Source organism: Ciconia boyciana, chromosome 1, assembly GCF_034638445.1.
Source record: "Ciconia boyciana chromosome 1, ASM3463844v1, whole genome shotgun sequence".
In the NCBI taxonomy this organism is placed as follows: Eukaryota; Metazoa; Chordata; class Aves; order Ciconiiformes; family Ciconiidae; genus Ciconia; species Ciconia boyciana.
In genome coordinates, this window is record NC_132934.1 from 40350161 (window position 1) to 40366361 (window position 16201).

Genomic DNA, 16201 nt, shown 5'->3' on the forward strand with positions numbered 1-16201 from the left:
GCATGACATCTGCTCTGCTGCGAGTCAAGTGGCACATGTAGGTTCCTTGAGAAATGGCTTTGCTTTCTGAAAGTTCACAAATGACCACAGCTATTGCTCACCATTCGCGTTGCCAGCACCCAGCTCCTGCAGCTCAGTGGCTGGGATAACTGCAGGACAGAAAATGTGGTTGCTTGCTGAGAACATGTGTAAAAGCTGTGAGTCCAGTAGAAACAGGGAACACTGCTCAGAGCTAGGCAATTAAAAAAAAAATCACAATAAAGTGGAAATCAGTATAAAAGCTGTGTGTTATTATTCCTGCTTTTTTTTTTTTTTTTTTTAAATAAAACATTAGAATAGAGATCTTGGTGCTTTTTCAGATCCAAAGCTCTGCGCACAGCTGTGTGATGACAGCACGCTCAGCCTTTGCTGGGAGCAGGTTGTGTAGCCCTCACAATTTTGGAGGTAAGTTTGAAAAAGCAAACCATGTATTTCAAAATCCAGGGAACTAATGAAGAGAGCTCTAAAATTGGTGATTGTAAGCCTCCTCAATCAGCCTGGCATAGCAAGGAAGGAGGCTTAAAGGAGTAGTTTTTAAGAATGTCTTTAGTATGTGCTCATAATTATTTGCTTTACATTTATTTAAAGCCTGTGACAGGCATTTAGGCCCCTTCTTCACTCACAAATGCTGTGTGTTTGGTTTTTTCTGCTGTTTTTTTCTTGACTGGAGCATTGCTGCTAGAGCGGATGATGACTCCTGCCTCCTCCATGATCTTGACATTCATTCTTTGCCACATACTGTCACACATCTGCTCTCTTTTGGAGGGGTTACTTAATTCCAGTTCACCTTCACATGGTGAGCAGTCTATTTTAAATAAGCGATATATTGCAGGGGAATAATCATTGTTGCTCTTCTCCCAGCATCCTAGCTGGGTCTTTTGAACAAAAATGGCTGATTATTCAAATTTAGCCTTAATGTATGCTAGGCTGCAGTATGTAATTGCTCACCGCACTTTCTCATGCAGAGGAAAGATTCAAAAAGTCTCGTAAGTAAATTGCAGATTCAGTGCTGAGCTTCCTCCCAGGCAGCTAATGGGTTTGGGGTTGCTCTCTGTCAGATCAGAGTCTCTTTTTGACACCATTATTTTTCTGCCAGCTTAACTCGAACCTAAGTGTCAGGCGGGGTGGGAACCGCTAACCTCAGGAAACTCGCAGGAAAAGAAATCCAAGTGAGCGCTTCCAAATGTCTTGCTGAAATGTGTACAAAACCACTGGCTGTTTATTACTGGATGTTGCAGCCTGTCATGTTTTTTACTTTTAAGCCCCATTTTTTGGGGCGGCAATCACATTTATTTTTAGACTGGAGCTCTCCCATAAATAGGGAATTAAACTTCAGTTGTTAGGGGATGACTTGTCACAACCCTATCAAATGTCCATCTGCTCAGCCCTGCTGAAATGTCTGCATGTAAAAAGGAAACAGTTATGTGTGATGTCCTCTTTCTCTGCGTTGGGCACTTCTGGGCCACTTGTCACTGAAGCGAGCTTGGAAAGCAGCTTACTCAGAGGGAACCAGGGAAGTCCTTGGACTGCCTCCTCTTTCCCATGCTAATGGGAGCCAAGCTCACCCCATCTACTAGATTTATGTAAAAGACATTAAGGATTGTTAGTAAAATGTCTATTCGGTCTAGACTGTGCCCTGGTTATCTGTGCCTTCTGTGCCAGTAGCTTCACTGGACACCGGTATTTGCACAATCCAGCGGTTACTCTGAGAGCAAATGAATCGGTTTTCTGCCAAAGCACTGACCTCCTGTGATTGATTGACCTGGCGAACGGCCCTCTGCTGACAACGGGGTATAAAAAAAGGACTTCTGAGTAAATGAGTGTCATTAGACTTCGAACCGCTTGGAGCCATGAGGGTGATACTGTTGGCTGTGGTTTACATCCCCTTCACTCTGGCCATGGAACGGTAAGAAAAAGTGTCTAGCATCACTGACACGTCTCAGATGGCTTCCTGGGCTGACCCGTGCTTGTTGCTATCTGAGGTCTCAAAAAAGAAACAAATTTAAAAAAAAAAGAGTATATGAGAACTCTAGGAAGGAGATCCAGTTAATTTTTTTGTGTTTATTTTATTTGCATAGGATCCCTCTCATTCGATTCAAATCTATCAAGAAACAGCTGAAGGAAAAGGGAGAATTAGAGGAATTCTGGAGGAATCACCACCCCGACATTTTTGCCCGGAGGTACCTGCATTGCTTCCCTGCAGATATTGCTTTATCGGTAGGAACCACTTCAGAAAGGCTGTATGATTACATGAATGTAAGTACAGTTTTGGTAATGCAATCATAAGGACTCGCTGTTCTCTTGAAGGCAGATTTTTTTCCCAGCACGTTTGAAATCTAGTCTCTCAATGAAATTATAGGGCTTGAGATGGTTCGTTGCTCTATGCTATAAATACTAGATCATAAAAAGTTAGTTTACCAGTCTGCAAAATAAAGCATGTATGGATCTAGGTTAGCATGGGTGGGACCCGGGTAGAAAGCTGATGTAATCTAGCAGTGGTAGTCCTGTGACAAGTTTTATTTTTGTATAGATGTGTATTGGACTTGGTTGGGTCTCCAAGCAAATATGGGAGGTTTGCCTGTATCAGGCTTGGTTCAGGATTGGGTTTTTAGTAGCAGAATCTGATTACTTCATTTAGCTATATTCTATTTATCAGAAACTTGGATGTTTGCATGTTATAAAAAATCCTCCGAATCTCATTTATTTGATCATGTGGAGTCATAAATCAGTGATAACAAAGACCCAAGTAGAGTTTTTATTTTTCTTCTTTTATCTCCTGAGCTTAATGTCTATCAAATATTTGAGACTGACGTGGGTCTCATACTAAGCTGGCTGAGTTTACCCTCCAAACTGAGAAAAGAAAAATACGAGTTTCAGTGGATCCCAGACAGGCAAGTCAGCAGGTCAACCATTTTGTAAACTGTCTTTCCTTGTCCATTTGGCTGGTCTCTGTTTTCTATTTTATTCGGTTCTTCTGTTATGATTATCTAAAGGAAAGCTAAGTTGCAGAAATGTTGTGGAGGCTGCATCTGAACAGGGAAGGGAAGGGAAAGCCAAATTATTTCAGCAAGAACTTCCTGACACTTGAGCACCATAAAGGAATATGTCAAGAGGAGCTAGAGATGTGTGAAGAACAAAGGAGACTGAAAAATTTTGGCCTGCTCTAAAGCTTATCAAAGAGGCATAAATATCAAAATAACAAAGCAAAATCCACTTCCCCAGCATATCCAGCTAGCACCAGGAACAGTTTTGTGGAGGTTTCAGTGTGGTGTGTTTGTGGGGGTTTTTTTGGTTTTGGTTGTTTTTTTTGGACCAACATGAGTTGACACCAACATATGACCAACATAGAGCTGCCTCACTTTACAGATTAGTCAATAAAGGTTTGTTTAATACAGGAAGGAATAAAATCCTGCTGTATAGCTGGAAATTCTCTTAAATGGTGCGCTTGCTTGCCTTTTCATGATTATCTAATTCAGACCATAAACTCCGGGGTCAGAAACTAGATTCAGTGTATTAATTAACAAGTATGCACTTGAAGTTACATATTCAAATAATTGTATTGCTACAAAAGGCTTGGCACTGGGTATTGCTTTTCTATCTGTGTTTGGATTCCAGAAATGCCTCTTCCTAAAAATAGGTCTCTTAATGCTGAAGTGCTCTTCCAGGGCCAGATAGGGGCACTTAGACACTTGCATTTGGGATATGGATAAGCTCTTCACTCCAGCATTCACGTGTTCACAAATTATCTCTAGCTTCAATTGGTCTCCAAGGACGGTCAGTGGTTTCTTTATCCACTGGATGAACTTTGTTCAGTACATCAGACATAGTCTCTGCAACAGAATTCATTTTTTAACTTGCTAATAGCTGCTAATTACAAAGGAAAATGCCCAGCCACCTGTAGCATCATTTGTGCCGCTGGCCGGAGTCCTCTGATGCTGGCAGAGGTGGGTTGTGCTGCCTTTGCATCACTGATGTGAAATCACCCGTTGGGGTGAATGGAGGTAAATCCAGTTGGCGGCTGGTCACAAGTGGTGTTCCAGGGCTCGGTATTAGGGCCAGTCCTGTTTAATATCTTTATCAATGATCTGGACGAGGGGATCGAGTGCACCCTCAGTAAGTTTGCAGACAACACCAAGTTGAGCAGGAGTGTTGATCTGCTTGAGGGTAGGAAGGCTCTACAGAGGGATCTGGACAGGCTGGATCGATGGGCCGAGGCCAGTTGTATGAGGTTCAGCAAGGCTAAGTGTCGGATCCTGCACTTGGGCCACAACAACCCCATGCAATGCTCCAGGCTTGGGGAAGAGTGGCTGGAAAGCTGCCAGGCAGAAAAGGACCTGGGGGTCTTGGTTGACAGCTGGCTGAATATGAGCCAGCAGTGTGCCCAGGTGGCCAAGAAAGCCAATGGCATCCTGGCTTGTATCAGAAATAGTGTGGCCAGCAGGACTAGGGAAGTGATTGTTCCCCTGTACTTGCACAGGGAACTGGGGTTGTTTAGCCTGGAGAAAGGGAGGCTCAAGGGAGATCTTATCGCTCTCTACAACTACCTGAAAGGAGGTTGTAGCAAGGTGGATGCTGGTCTCTTTTCCCAGATAACAAATAATAGGACAAGAGGAAATGTCCTCAAGTTGCACCAGGGGAGGTTTAGACTGGATATTAGGAAAAAATTTCTTCACTGAGAGGGTTGTCCAGCATTGGAACAGGCTGCCCAGTGAAGTGGTTGAGTCGCCATCCCTGAAGGTATTTAAAAGATGTGTAGATGTGGTGCTTAGGGGCATGGTTCAGTGGTGTACTTGGCAGTGGTAGGTTAACAGTTGGACTTGATGATCTTGAAGGTCTTTTCCAACCTAAATGATTCTATGAGTCTATGATTTCTTACTGACTTCAGCAGGGAGCTGCCTGAAAGCCCGCGTGGTTGTGCAAGACCTTCGTCTTGGGATTGACCTTGCCATCACTGAAGTCGGTGCAAGAGGGCTCGTTGACTTCATGGGGAACCTGACTGAGCATTTGCTTAAAAGGCTTTAAAAATGCTGCACTGTTATGCATGCAGCTGGAGTGAAATCTGCTGCCCGCAACCACTCGTGGAGCCAGACACACTTCCCTGTTGTGTGCATTTACGTTTAGATGAAATTGCACCAAACCCCCTGAGAAACCATTACATGATGTTCCCAAGTCTGCTTTTTCCTCAGGAATAGCTCCCTGGGAAGCAGGCCGGGGCTGACCAGGTTGTTCTTCCCCCAGGCACAGTACTATGGAGTTGTGAGCGTCGGCACACCGCCACAGAGGTTCACCGTTGTGTTTGACACCGGCTCCTCCAATTTTTGGGTCCCTTCTGCTTATTGCATCAGTGAAGCGTGCAGTAAGAAACGTTACCCTCCCTACACTCCTCATGTCTTGGGTACCTTGGCCATTTCTCCTTTCCCAAGGAGCTCGCCTGCAGCAGGGATTTGGGAGGGGAGTCCCCTCCCCGGCTTGCTCCTCCGTCTCTGCCCGTCCGCGCTGCCCCGCAGCCAGGGCAGGCGCTGCCTGCAGCTGCCAAACCTCTCTCCACACCACGATGCGCCTGATGTAAACGGCATGAAAATAAACCTGGGAGAGCTACAAATAGCAGTGGAAATGCCCATTTGTGTTTTGATTTGCCTTTAAAACCCCAAATAACCTCCGAGGTACAGAAAAACAGGGGTGCCCGTGGGGGAATGGGCACCTCCATCGACGCCTTCCTCGTAAGACAAGCAAAAATCTGCTTTGCCTGCATCTCGGCTGGCGCTGCATCGGTGCAGGAGCCTCCCCTTGGTGCACAGGTGTCATTTGTTTTGTGTAGGGGTGCACCAGAAATTTAAGTCCTTTCTGTCGGATTCGTATGAGCACGGAGGGGAAGCTTTCTCCTTGCAGTACGGCACGGGACAGCTTCTGGGCATTGCTGGCAAAGACACGCTGCAGGTGAGCCTCCACCTAAAATGGGTGTCAGCCTCCAGGTCAACTGTTTTCAGGGCAGTTCAGATACTGGCCTTGCCCTGGAAGACCTTGCCTGGTTCCGGCAAGGGCCGGGCGAGGTCCCACCACGCCAAGTGCTGAGAGGTGCGAGTGCTGCTCTGGCTTTGGGCTACCAAGACAAATCCCTAAGATTTTATTTTGCATTTCTGCTTCTCTCCTTGGGTTCTGTCCTGGGTTTATGAAGAAACATCCACAAAATTAAGGTATTAAAAGGAATTGGTGCAGCCTGCCCACCAAATGGGCACCTGCCATGTTGATGCAAGTCACACAAGGATATCCAGGCTTTATAAACTGAATGAATCCATTTATATGGATCTGAAATGTGGGTAATTTCTTGTAACTGATAGTGCCTTTACTTTCACTTGTACCAAACAGATAAGTAACATCTCCATCAAGGGACAGGACTTTGGCGAGTCGGTGTTTGAGCCAGGAATAACCTTTGCCCTTGCCCACTTCGATGGTGTGCTGGGCTTGGGCTACCCCTCCTTAGCGGTGGGCAATGCTCTGCCCGTGTTTGACAGCATCATGAACCAGAAGCTGGTAGAGGAGCCGGTCTTCTCTTTCTATCTTAAAAGGTCAGTCTTTAAAGTGACACTGCTGAAAAAGAAGCAAATCTATTTCAATTGTTGAGACAACTGTGCATCTGTATAAATCTTCAAATCTAGAAAGTAATTTTCCCCTTTTTTTTTTTTTTTTTTTTCAATTTGACACTAAAAAATATGGAGAGAAAAGGAAAAATGTGCTGGGGAGGACCACGAATTTTTGGACAGAGCGTTATTCTTGTTGGAGCTGGTCATGAACAAAAGAAAAGCTCCCAGCTCAGACTCACCATGTCTGAGTTGCCAGAGGTTTCCTTCTGGCTAGTGGAGAGGAACAGAAATGCTGTGCTACACCCAAGTAGCTACATTTCAGAAAAGAAGTGTTGTTACCTCATCTGGACCTAGCTGTAACTCCACCAATTTATCTAGTGTTTATTCTGAGGTGAGAACAGCAACTGGCTCAACCTGCTCCTGATGCCTATCTTAGCCCTTGGCAGCCTGCAGTAAGTCTTCTCAGAGGTTGTTTGGAGGCTCTGAGTTGGGACATACACAGTTATAATTTAGAAATAATCCCTTTCAGCCATCCATATCTGAATTTAGAAAGGGCTGTGGTTTGTCTTTTGCTCTTTAAGTGTAATCTCACAGGCATGTGCTGGCACAGTCCCCTGTCTGTGTTAACCTGTCTTCTGCTTTCAGAGGAGATGACACCGAGAATGGTGGTGAGTTGATTCTGGGGGGCATAGACCATTCCCTCTACAAAGGCTCAATCCACTGGGTCCCAGTCACCGAGAAAAGCTACTGGCAAATACACCTGAACAAGTATGTATGTATGTATGTATGAAATACCTGGTGGAATTCACCTCCCCAGGTAAAACCCGCAGAGACAGAAACACCTAGCGATACAGATGCAGGAGGACTCGGCTGCAGTGTTTTACCCTTGTGCCTTTCAAAGAGGGGGTTCGCCAGGATGAGACTGGGGTTTATTAGCTCTCTAAATCTGCTGTGACATGGGTAGCTGGTTTCTGGGAGAGCAAGTTAGTATGTTTTAATACGATACACCAATGGCCAAGTTGACTCTTGGTGGACTATTCAGTTAAGAGGTTAAGGCACCCAGGAACTGAATCCAGCTCCAGGTCCTGCTCTCATCTTTCTTGTAAACCTTGGTCAAAGTAGGCCGTGCCCCTTCAGTCCTTCTGCTGCTGCACAAATCGATGAGGGTACATAGCTGTGGGGGAGGACAAATTCATCAGCAGGCAACAAATGATTAGGGCTGTAGGAGTCCTGAGAGAGAAAAGTGGGTCCACAAATGAGAAGTCTTCCTCGTGCTGTTTCTTTTTATTACTTTATTGTCTTTTAAAGCCGTTCTTTTCTTTTAAGACTGGGAAAGCTTGGCAGCTACTTTTAACTTCAGACCGTACTCTGGTACTTTAGCTAGCAATAATATGCTTCTTCAGTCACAGTGTATATGCCATTTGCTTAAAGACGCTTTGTTTTTCACTCGCAGCATAAAGATCCAGGGCCGGGTGGCATTTTGCTCCCACGGCTGCGAAGCCATCGTTGACTCAGGCACTTCTCTTATCACCGGCCCATCTTCACAAATCAGGCGATTACAGGAGTATATTGGGGCAAGCCCGTCGCATACTGGAGAGGTAAAAACTATACAGCCAGAAAACAGCCAGAGAGGAAGAGAAACTGGTATTTGGTGCTAAGAGCTTACAGGGTGGGAAAATAACAGAAATAATTGCTCAGAAAGGTCTCAGCAAAAGCCTTGTTTCCAGGACAGCACTGAACTCAGAGCCATGCTGGTTTTGACCCATCTGCCTTGCTGCCCCAGCCCTCCTCCCAAATGTCCACCTTCTCTCCCGTACTCATCAGTACTGGTGCGTAAGGAAATAATGGGGCTGTCAGTTTGAGGAATTGATCCATACTCTACATCAGAGATAATTTTCTTTTGGAAAATCAGAGAAGCACTTCCTTTCAAAGTCCCTGGCTATAGCCATTGGCTTGCTCAAGCCAGGAGGGGTTTGGTGCTGATGGCCAGCCCTGTCAGCATCAAATGGAAAGGGAAAGGTATTATAATTGCAGCCCCACATGGTTCCACTGACAGGACCTCTCACTGTCAGCTTGCAGCAGAGCAGGCGGTGTCATGCTGGGGCTCCCCAGAGCAACGTACACCTGTGATGCTTGCAACGCTGGCTCCTGGCAGATCAGCCCATGGGGTGCAGGACAGACCTCGCTGTCTCTTATTCTCCCTGCTGAGCCTTATTCCTCTGTCTCCTCACTGGTTTTCCTCTCTTCCCTGCCACTCTCTCCCACGTCCTGCTTGCTGATGCTCCCCACCGGTCCTCCCTGTCCCTGCTTGCCCTCTGAGGAGCCCCTCCACCTCCTCCAGCAGGCCAAAACAGCCTTGATGTATCGCTTTGTGGCCTCTCTGGCCCCACACCTGCAGTCCCCAGCCCCCTGTGCCTCTCTGGGGGGCTTGCACGAGCTCAGGTTGCTCCAGGTAGGTTAGGCTTTCCCACTGCCTTGCCTGCAGACTGGGCTGGGATGTCTCTGCCACCCTTTGCATCTCCCTGCTGGCAATTTTCAGATGGCATGAGTGAACCCTTGTAATGTCTAAAGCACTGAGATAACAAGCCTGAGGTGGCTAAACCCACCCACCTCCAGGCAGAGAGCAGCTTATTTTTACTGTGCCTTATTGCTGGCCCTTGGCTGACTCCCACGGGTAATTACCACGTCGCCACAGCTCCAGTGCCCCAAGTAAAGCTGCCGCGTATGGTTGCTGTTAACTTCGCAGTTGTCTTGATCCTGACACAAAACTGCACTTGGAAGAAAATTAAGAGTGTTACGGTTGCCCAGTGCACTGGGCAAAGATCGAAGGCAAAAGTGGACTTTTAATCTGCCTCCTTTTGTAAGAGGAGGACTTGGAGTTGCATCTGTGTAACTTGTGAAGCTTCTGATTCTTTCTCAATTAAACCTTAAATTTCATTTTTATTCAAATTTTCAGATACATGTCAAACGGTATGCTTTAATTACAAGTTGATTTTATAATGGTACATACTAACGGATATAGATAAAATATATATTTCCAATGCACTTATATGAGTGTAATATAAACAAGTCATTGCAGTATAAGTTTATATACTCCAGTGCTGACATAAGAGCTCAGCCAGCATCTCAGATTCTGCAGAAAAGCATCCTGAAAATAAGACTTTCCATGACTGTTTTTGTAGCAACCGCAGACAGGCTGAGTATGTTGGCTCAAATTTATCCCAGTATAAGTGGGTGCATCCATCAGTGATTTTACCAGAACTTTTGTCTCTTTCCAGCAAGGATTAATTTGTTCTGGACGTACTAGCTATGTAAATGAATTACGTCTTGCTTCTTGTATCCTGCAAACCATTATACTGGCTTTTTTACCCTTGTCCTCTGTATCCCATGGTTTATTTTGTTCTAATGGTATGACACCTGATAAGTATATACAAGATTTAGGGCTATGTTTTCATAAAGCAGATTTAACAACAACAACAACAAAGCAGATTCTTCCTTATAGGAAGCCTCTAAAAACCATGACTTTAAACACTACAGTTTACAGCAAAGATCCCTCTGGGGCTTGGAGCATTCTGCAGTGCCATTTAACACGTCAGTTGTTTCATGAAATAACTAGAAAGGCCAGGAAATGATCTTCTGTGTTACTGTAAGTGAATGTATTATTTATGGAAATTAATGGCCGTGCCAGAGTTTAGTCCTTCTGCTCTTTAAATCCCACTCCAGGGCAGAGTATAAAGTGCTGTATTCCTCACTGGCTTTTTTTCCCTAAAACTATGATGTTATGGGAGCAAGCGGGGAGAGCTGCAGCTGTAGGGTGCTGCCTGCGTGGGCTGGAGGCAGCTCCCTCCACACAGTCCCAGCCAGAGCATCGAAGGACTTTTGCTCAGCAGACCTTGCTAACATGGGTTCACTGGGGCTCACACACTCAGTTTTGTACAGGAGGACGTCAGAGTGCTCCTTCACCTTGTCCCTTTTGGGGCTCGCGAGGATTTTCGTCAGCCCTGGGTCCCTAGGGGCTTTGGTGCAGTGGTCTGGGCTGTTAGGCTGGTTTGACCCAGCGCAGGAGCTGGAAAGCTGGAGGGCAGTGTTGGGCCATAAGTCAGCCTGATGCTGTTTCTCTGTAGTAAATTCACTCTTACCTGCCACAAAAGTCTTGAATTCAAAGGGCAATACTTAAAAAAAAGGCAAACCAATCCCGTCTCAACCAGTGCATCGCGTACAGTTTCTCGTAGACTGCAGAAGACTGTCCAGCTTGCCTCACATAAGCTTCACAATCGGACACCACGAGTACAAGCTGACAGCAGAGCAATACATCGTAAAGGTGCGTATCTGTGGGCTCCCCCCTTCCCTGTCCCTGCTCCCCGAGCCGGGGCTGGAGCAGGCAGCCGCAAGGACACATGCTTTCCCTTCCAGGAGTCTATTGAAGACCAAACCTTCTGCATGAGCGGCTTTCAGTCTCTCGACATCACCACTCGCGCCGGCCCGCTCTGGATTTTAGGAGATGTCTTTATGTCTGCGTTTTACTGCATTTTTGACCGTGGGAATGACAGAGTGGGATTTGCAAAAGCTCTTCATAGGAAGGATTACTACTGAGTCGTAGTAGCATTTATACTGCCTTAGCCCGAATGTTAATGTAATGATCTGCAACGCACATGTGAAGAAGGGCTTTAACTGAAACTCTGGACCTAAATGCAGTCGTGTTTGGGCTTTGTGGTGATCCTTGTCCCAAATTATATAGTTTGGTTCAATCTCTATATGTTTACAACTGAGAAACAATTTTTCCTGAATAACTGATGGACCCCACAGCTCTCAGGATGAAGTGAAAACAGCTCAGCACTCAGATTTGCGAAAGAGCAGGAAGGATAAAAATGCTGAACAGTGCCAGGCTGACAAGATAGCAGTTACAAGTGGGGGAAAGTAATCCCAGTCTGGTCTGGTCTGGGTACCCTTTTTTCTTCTCATGTGCTAGTTTCCACCTCATTTCTTACTGCTTTCCTTTTCTTCACTATTTTCCACAGTTGGGGTTTTGTCCAACCTCATTTCCTTAGTGCCATGTAAATTCTCTTTATATGGACTTGCTCCAACCAGTTTACATAAAGGGGAATTTGACTGATGCCTGTGTGGCCACTAATTTCCACTACTGTTCCTTGCACACAATTTCCTGCTCCTTACGCCATCTCTCAAACCTGCTTTTCCCCTTGGGTTCATTCTCGCTTGACATTTTTTCCCTCTTTTGGGCCTCGGTGTTTAATGTCCGTGTCTTAGGTCAGATGCTGCTTTTAGTGTCTGACACCTCTGCCCCTTGGCAGTGCGGGCAGCTGGGAGCAGCATCTATTCGCATTACAAAAACCAGACTGCAACCCTTGCAAAGGGAGCTGCAAAGGGATGCCGCGGTGTCGCTCCACCTCAGATGAGTTACGAGACCAATGTGCCAGCACTAGACATCTACTGGCCCTTCCTCAGCCACTTCTTGGCAGCAGCGGCAGCAGCCTCAGCGCTGGCAGAGGTGTGAAACAGCCACAGGTAGCTGCGCTGATTCGGCAAAAGAAGACTCACCTAAATTATACCCATTGGAGTATTTGTTCGGATTGCTAAAGCTGATACTGCCCCCGTACACAGGAATAAAACTTAACCAAGCAAAATCTGCTTAGGACTTAGCGCTGGTTCAGTTTCGTTTTATGTTTTCTTACAGCAGTTTCTGCATGGTGAAGATGGGGAGGAGAGGGTGCAACAGTGATTGAAAATCCAGGTTGCTCTGCAGCCTGGAGGGGAGAGATGGGACGTGGTGGGGCGTTGGGGCTGCTTATGTCTCCCTAAAGCCGAAAAATGCCTGCAGCCCCAGCCCCGGGCACTGGGCACCTCCCAGGCCGGGCAGGGCCGTGGGCAGCTGGAGACGGGCCCCGCTGCGGCATTGCTGGGGCAGGGGCTAGTGGCCCCGGGGGACTTGCTGCTGCTGCCTGCCTGGATGTGCTTAACACAGACCAAATGCAACATCCATTACTGGCCTCGGCAGCCCCTTAGATTTTGAGGCTTCATTTGTAAGACTCAGTAAGTACTACTAAAGTGAGACGGTTTGCCTGTAGGTCTCTCTGAAATACTGGTCTTGCCTGCCGGTATGAAATACTCCCTCTCTCCGGTGCACATTTTCACAACCCTCTATTTGCAGCCGCAATGTGTTACACATTTGGCATCCAGGCTATCAGCTTCTAGCAATGGGGGCCCTGCTGCCAGTTGTCCCTTTTTGCAGGCAGGATTGAGCTGTACGAAGTTACCATGTATTTCAGGCCAGTCTTGCCTTGTTTTCCCTTTGTCCGTATCACTCTTAAAGAACAGAGTGACCATGAGCTAACTTATTTTTCCAGAAAATGTCATTTGCTTGGTTGTGAACCAAGACAAACAAACATCTATAAAGCCCGATCACTCATTTAACAGCAGTGGGGTATTTTTGTTTTCCGCTTTGCAGCAGACTTAACACTCTGGTACATTTCCATTATTTCTAAAATACATATATATTCCTCAGACATGAGCTTGCAGTCAGAGTTAGAGATCTGTTATTTATGATAGACGGAGATGCTCAGGGTCAACGGAGATGCTCATGGAGATGCGCCAGGTGCCCACCAAGCCGCTCTACCACTGCCCTCCTCAGCTGGACAGGGGAGAGAAAATATTAAAAAAGGCTCGTGGGTCGAGGTAAGGACAGGGAGATCACTCAGCAATTACCATCATGGGCAAAACAGGCTCGACTTGGGGAAAGGAGTTTAATTTATTACCAATCAAATCAGGTAAGGTAATGAGAAAATAAAAACCAAATCTTAAAAACACCTTCCCCCCACCCGTCACTTCTTCCCAGGCTTAACTTTACTCCTGATTCTCCACCTCCTCCCCCCCGAGCAGCGCAGGGGGACAGGGAATGGGGGTTGCGGTCAGTTCATCACACGTTGTCTCTGCCGCTCCTTCCTCCTCAGGGGGAGGACTCCTCGCACTCCTCCCCTGCTCCAGCGTGGGGTCCCTCCCACCAGAGACAGTCCTCCGTGGACTTCTCCAATGTGAGTCCTTCCCACGGGCTGCAGTTCTTCATGAACTGCTCCAGCGTGGGTCCCTTCCGTGGGATGCAGTCCTTCAGGAACAGACTGCTCCAGCGTGGGTCCCCCACAGGGTCACAAGTCCTGCCAGCAAACCTGCTCCAGCATGGGCTCCTCTCTCCATGGGGCCACAGGTCCTGCCAGGAGCCTGCTCAAGTGTGGGCTTCCCACGGGGTCACAGCCTCCTTCAGGCACATCCACCTGCTCTGGTGTGGGTTCCTCCGCGGGCTGCAGGTGGATATCTGCTCCACCATTAACCTCCATGGGCTGCAGGGGGGACAGCCTGCCTCACCATGGTCTTCACCATGGGCTGCAGGGGAATCTCTGCTCCGGTGCCTGGAGCACCTCCTCGCCCTCCTTCTTCACTGACCTTGGTGTCTGCAGGGTTGTTTCTCACATATTCTCACTCCTCTCTTCTGACTGCTGTGTCGCAGCAGCTTTTTCCCCTTCTTAAACATGTTATAATCACAGAGGTGCTACCCCCATCACTGATGGGCTTGGCCTTGGCCAGCGGCGGGTCTGTCTTGGAGCTGGCTGGCATTGGCTCTATCAGACATAGGGGAAGCTTCTAGCAGCTTCTCACAGGAGCCACCCCTGTAGCCTCCCTGCTACCAAAACCTTGCCATGCAAACCCAAGACAGAGTGGTGGGACGTGTCGCTACACCCGGTCGGTCCCTGCACCGACATCTCAGAGCTATGAATTCCAGTGCAGAGCGTGAACACAGCCTAGAAATAGGTGGAAAGTCAGGCAGTGCGTGCAGGGACTGGCCCTCTCTTTGTTCTGATATACCTCATCCTGATCAAGATTAACACCATTTGATGGGAGCAAGCTGCTGCTCTGACCTATTTGTCTATCCTGGCCCTATTCTCTCCTCAGTCTTTTCCAGCTTTGCCAACTTCTGTAGGTCTGCCTTGCTGTTCCTGGGTAGACATCAAGTTGACTTGCATGGTAGGTAGAACCTTTGCCAGAAGTGCTTCTTGACAGTTCAGTACAGTCAAGACGAATGTGTTTCTCAAAATCCCTTTATTCATGCAATAATTTGACATTGTTTATACTGGTGAACATGAATTGTAAATAGTTGGGTTTGCTAAAATAGTCCATGTACCACGCTAAGGCAAATAGTTTACTGAGAGAAGTGCCTAAGAGAGCACATAATCCTCAAAGATAATTTAATACAAATCAGAGCCCACAGATGTTTGCAAAAGTGAGATAACAGACTGAATGAGGAGAGGAAATTTTTCTGATAAGTCATCCCTGCACTAGCTTCTTTACAACCAATGAACAGAATATTATAGCTAACATGAAGCTGGCCTGCTATGTGTGAAATGCTATTTGTGTATTGCAGATTACACTGTGGGACTTCAGAGCTATCATTCCTAATTTAACATGCATCTACGTGCCTAATAGACACCTCTGTGGGACTTAACGGAAGCTTTTATCTACCTAATGGCTACTGTGTGGCCACCCTTAGCCTCCATCGAAGAATGAACACAGTTACTGGGCCAGGGAGTGCTGGCAGTGAGTGGGAGAGGTAACAAAATCATTGCTCATGAGATGCATAATGTCCTGGTGGAAAGCAGCAGTGTGCATCCTAGATAGCGGCCAGGCTGAGAAGAAGATGATGGAAGATGGGCAGAGCTGGACGATGAGAAGCTGGGAAGGCTTCTTCAGGCTTAGCAGTACCAGGATGACACATGCTGATGTCTGGGTTGGGGAGGATGAGCACTTGGCTCCAACACCTTAAGCCCTGGTGGAAGCCGTGTAAAGGAAGAGCGTGAGGAGGTGTGATGGGACCGGACCATCAGTGCAGGTTTGTAGTGGACACTTTACAGTCACCTCTAATTTCTGGCTTAAATTCCCTTACAAAGAGAAGCACAGCTCCTCAAGCTTATGTACTGTGAGCAGAGAGCTAGATAATAGGCCAGACTTTCTCCATAGCTGCTGAAAACCCTTCCTATACATGTGCAGCTGGGAGGAGTATGGCCAAACTCCCCCGAAGCTTGTAGTGCTCTGCTGTCTTTAATGAACGCTATGGAGGAGTGCTTCAGGCTCCCAAGGAGAGCAGCACGTACTTTATCTTTGGGTCTAGCTGTGTGACTGGAGCTGTCTGGGTATCCTTAAAACTTCTCATTTATACTATTAATTTGCCATTCATTGAAGTTAAGCTCATTGCTAAATGGGGTTCCTTCACAGTTGCAGATGCAATTAAATTGAGAAAATATTGAATTGAAAAGTGTGGCTTCAGCTAAAAGAAGAAATAGGGAATAAGGAAGAAAGAGGGAATGCTGGAGGAAAATCTTTTTTTCTCTGTTGATGTAGGGAAGGGAAAACTATGTGTTTCCAGCATTGTCACAGGCCAAGAGAGTCCTCTTCCCCAGGGACAGTCAGCAGTCTGGGGCTCTGATGACTGAAAAGCTAGAGGATGCTGCCATAAGCTGGGTATTGCCTAGTAAGGGCCATCCAGAAAATAGGACTGCTAGGCTAAGCTGCTGTTTATT

The 16201-nt window shown here is 46.8% G+C and overlaps 1 protein-coding gene across 1 annotated transcript; it reads left to right on the top strand.

The window, feature by feature from the left end:
* The first annotated feature begins 1889 nt into the window (after positions 1 to 1889).
* On the top strand, positions 1890 to 11213 carry LOC140659075 (cathepsin E-like). Its single transcript, XM_072878329.1, has 9 exons — positions 1890 to 1945; positions 2118 to 2295; positions 5278 to 5395; positions 5858 to 5976; positions 6406 to 6605; positions 7266 to 7388; positions 8074 to 8218; positions 10843 to 10941; positions 11034 to 11213. The coding sequence occupies exons 1-9, from the start codon at positions 1890 to 1892 to the stop codon at positions 11211 to 11213; spliced, it is 1218 nt and encodes a 405-aa protein (XP_072734430.1).
* The last annotated feature ends 4988 nt before the right edge of the window (positions 11214 to 16201 follow it).

Bases quoted from the DNA above. Each gene is read 5' to 3' on its own strand.
- LOC140659075 (XM_072878329.1), top strand. From the start codon at position 1,890: ATGAGGGTGATACTGTTGGCTGTGGTTTACATCCCCTTCACTCTGGCC. The intron at 5,396-5,857 runs GTAAGAAACGTT...TGTTTTGTGTAG, and splicing joins TTGCATCAGTGAAGCGTGCA to GGGTGCACCAGAAATTTAAG. The intron at 6,606-7,265 runs GTCAGTCTTTAA...TTCTGCTTTCAG, and splicing joins TTCTCTTTCTATCTTAAAAG to AGGAGATGACACCGAGAATG.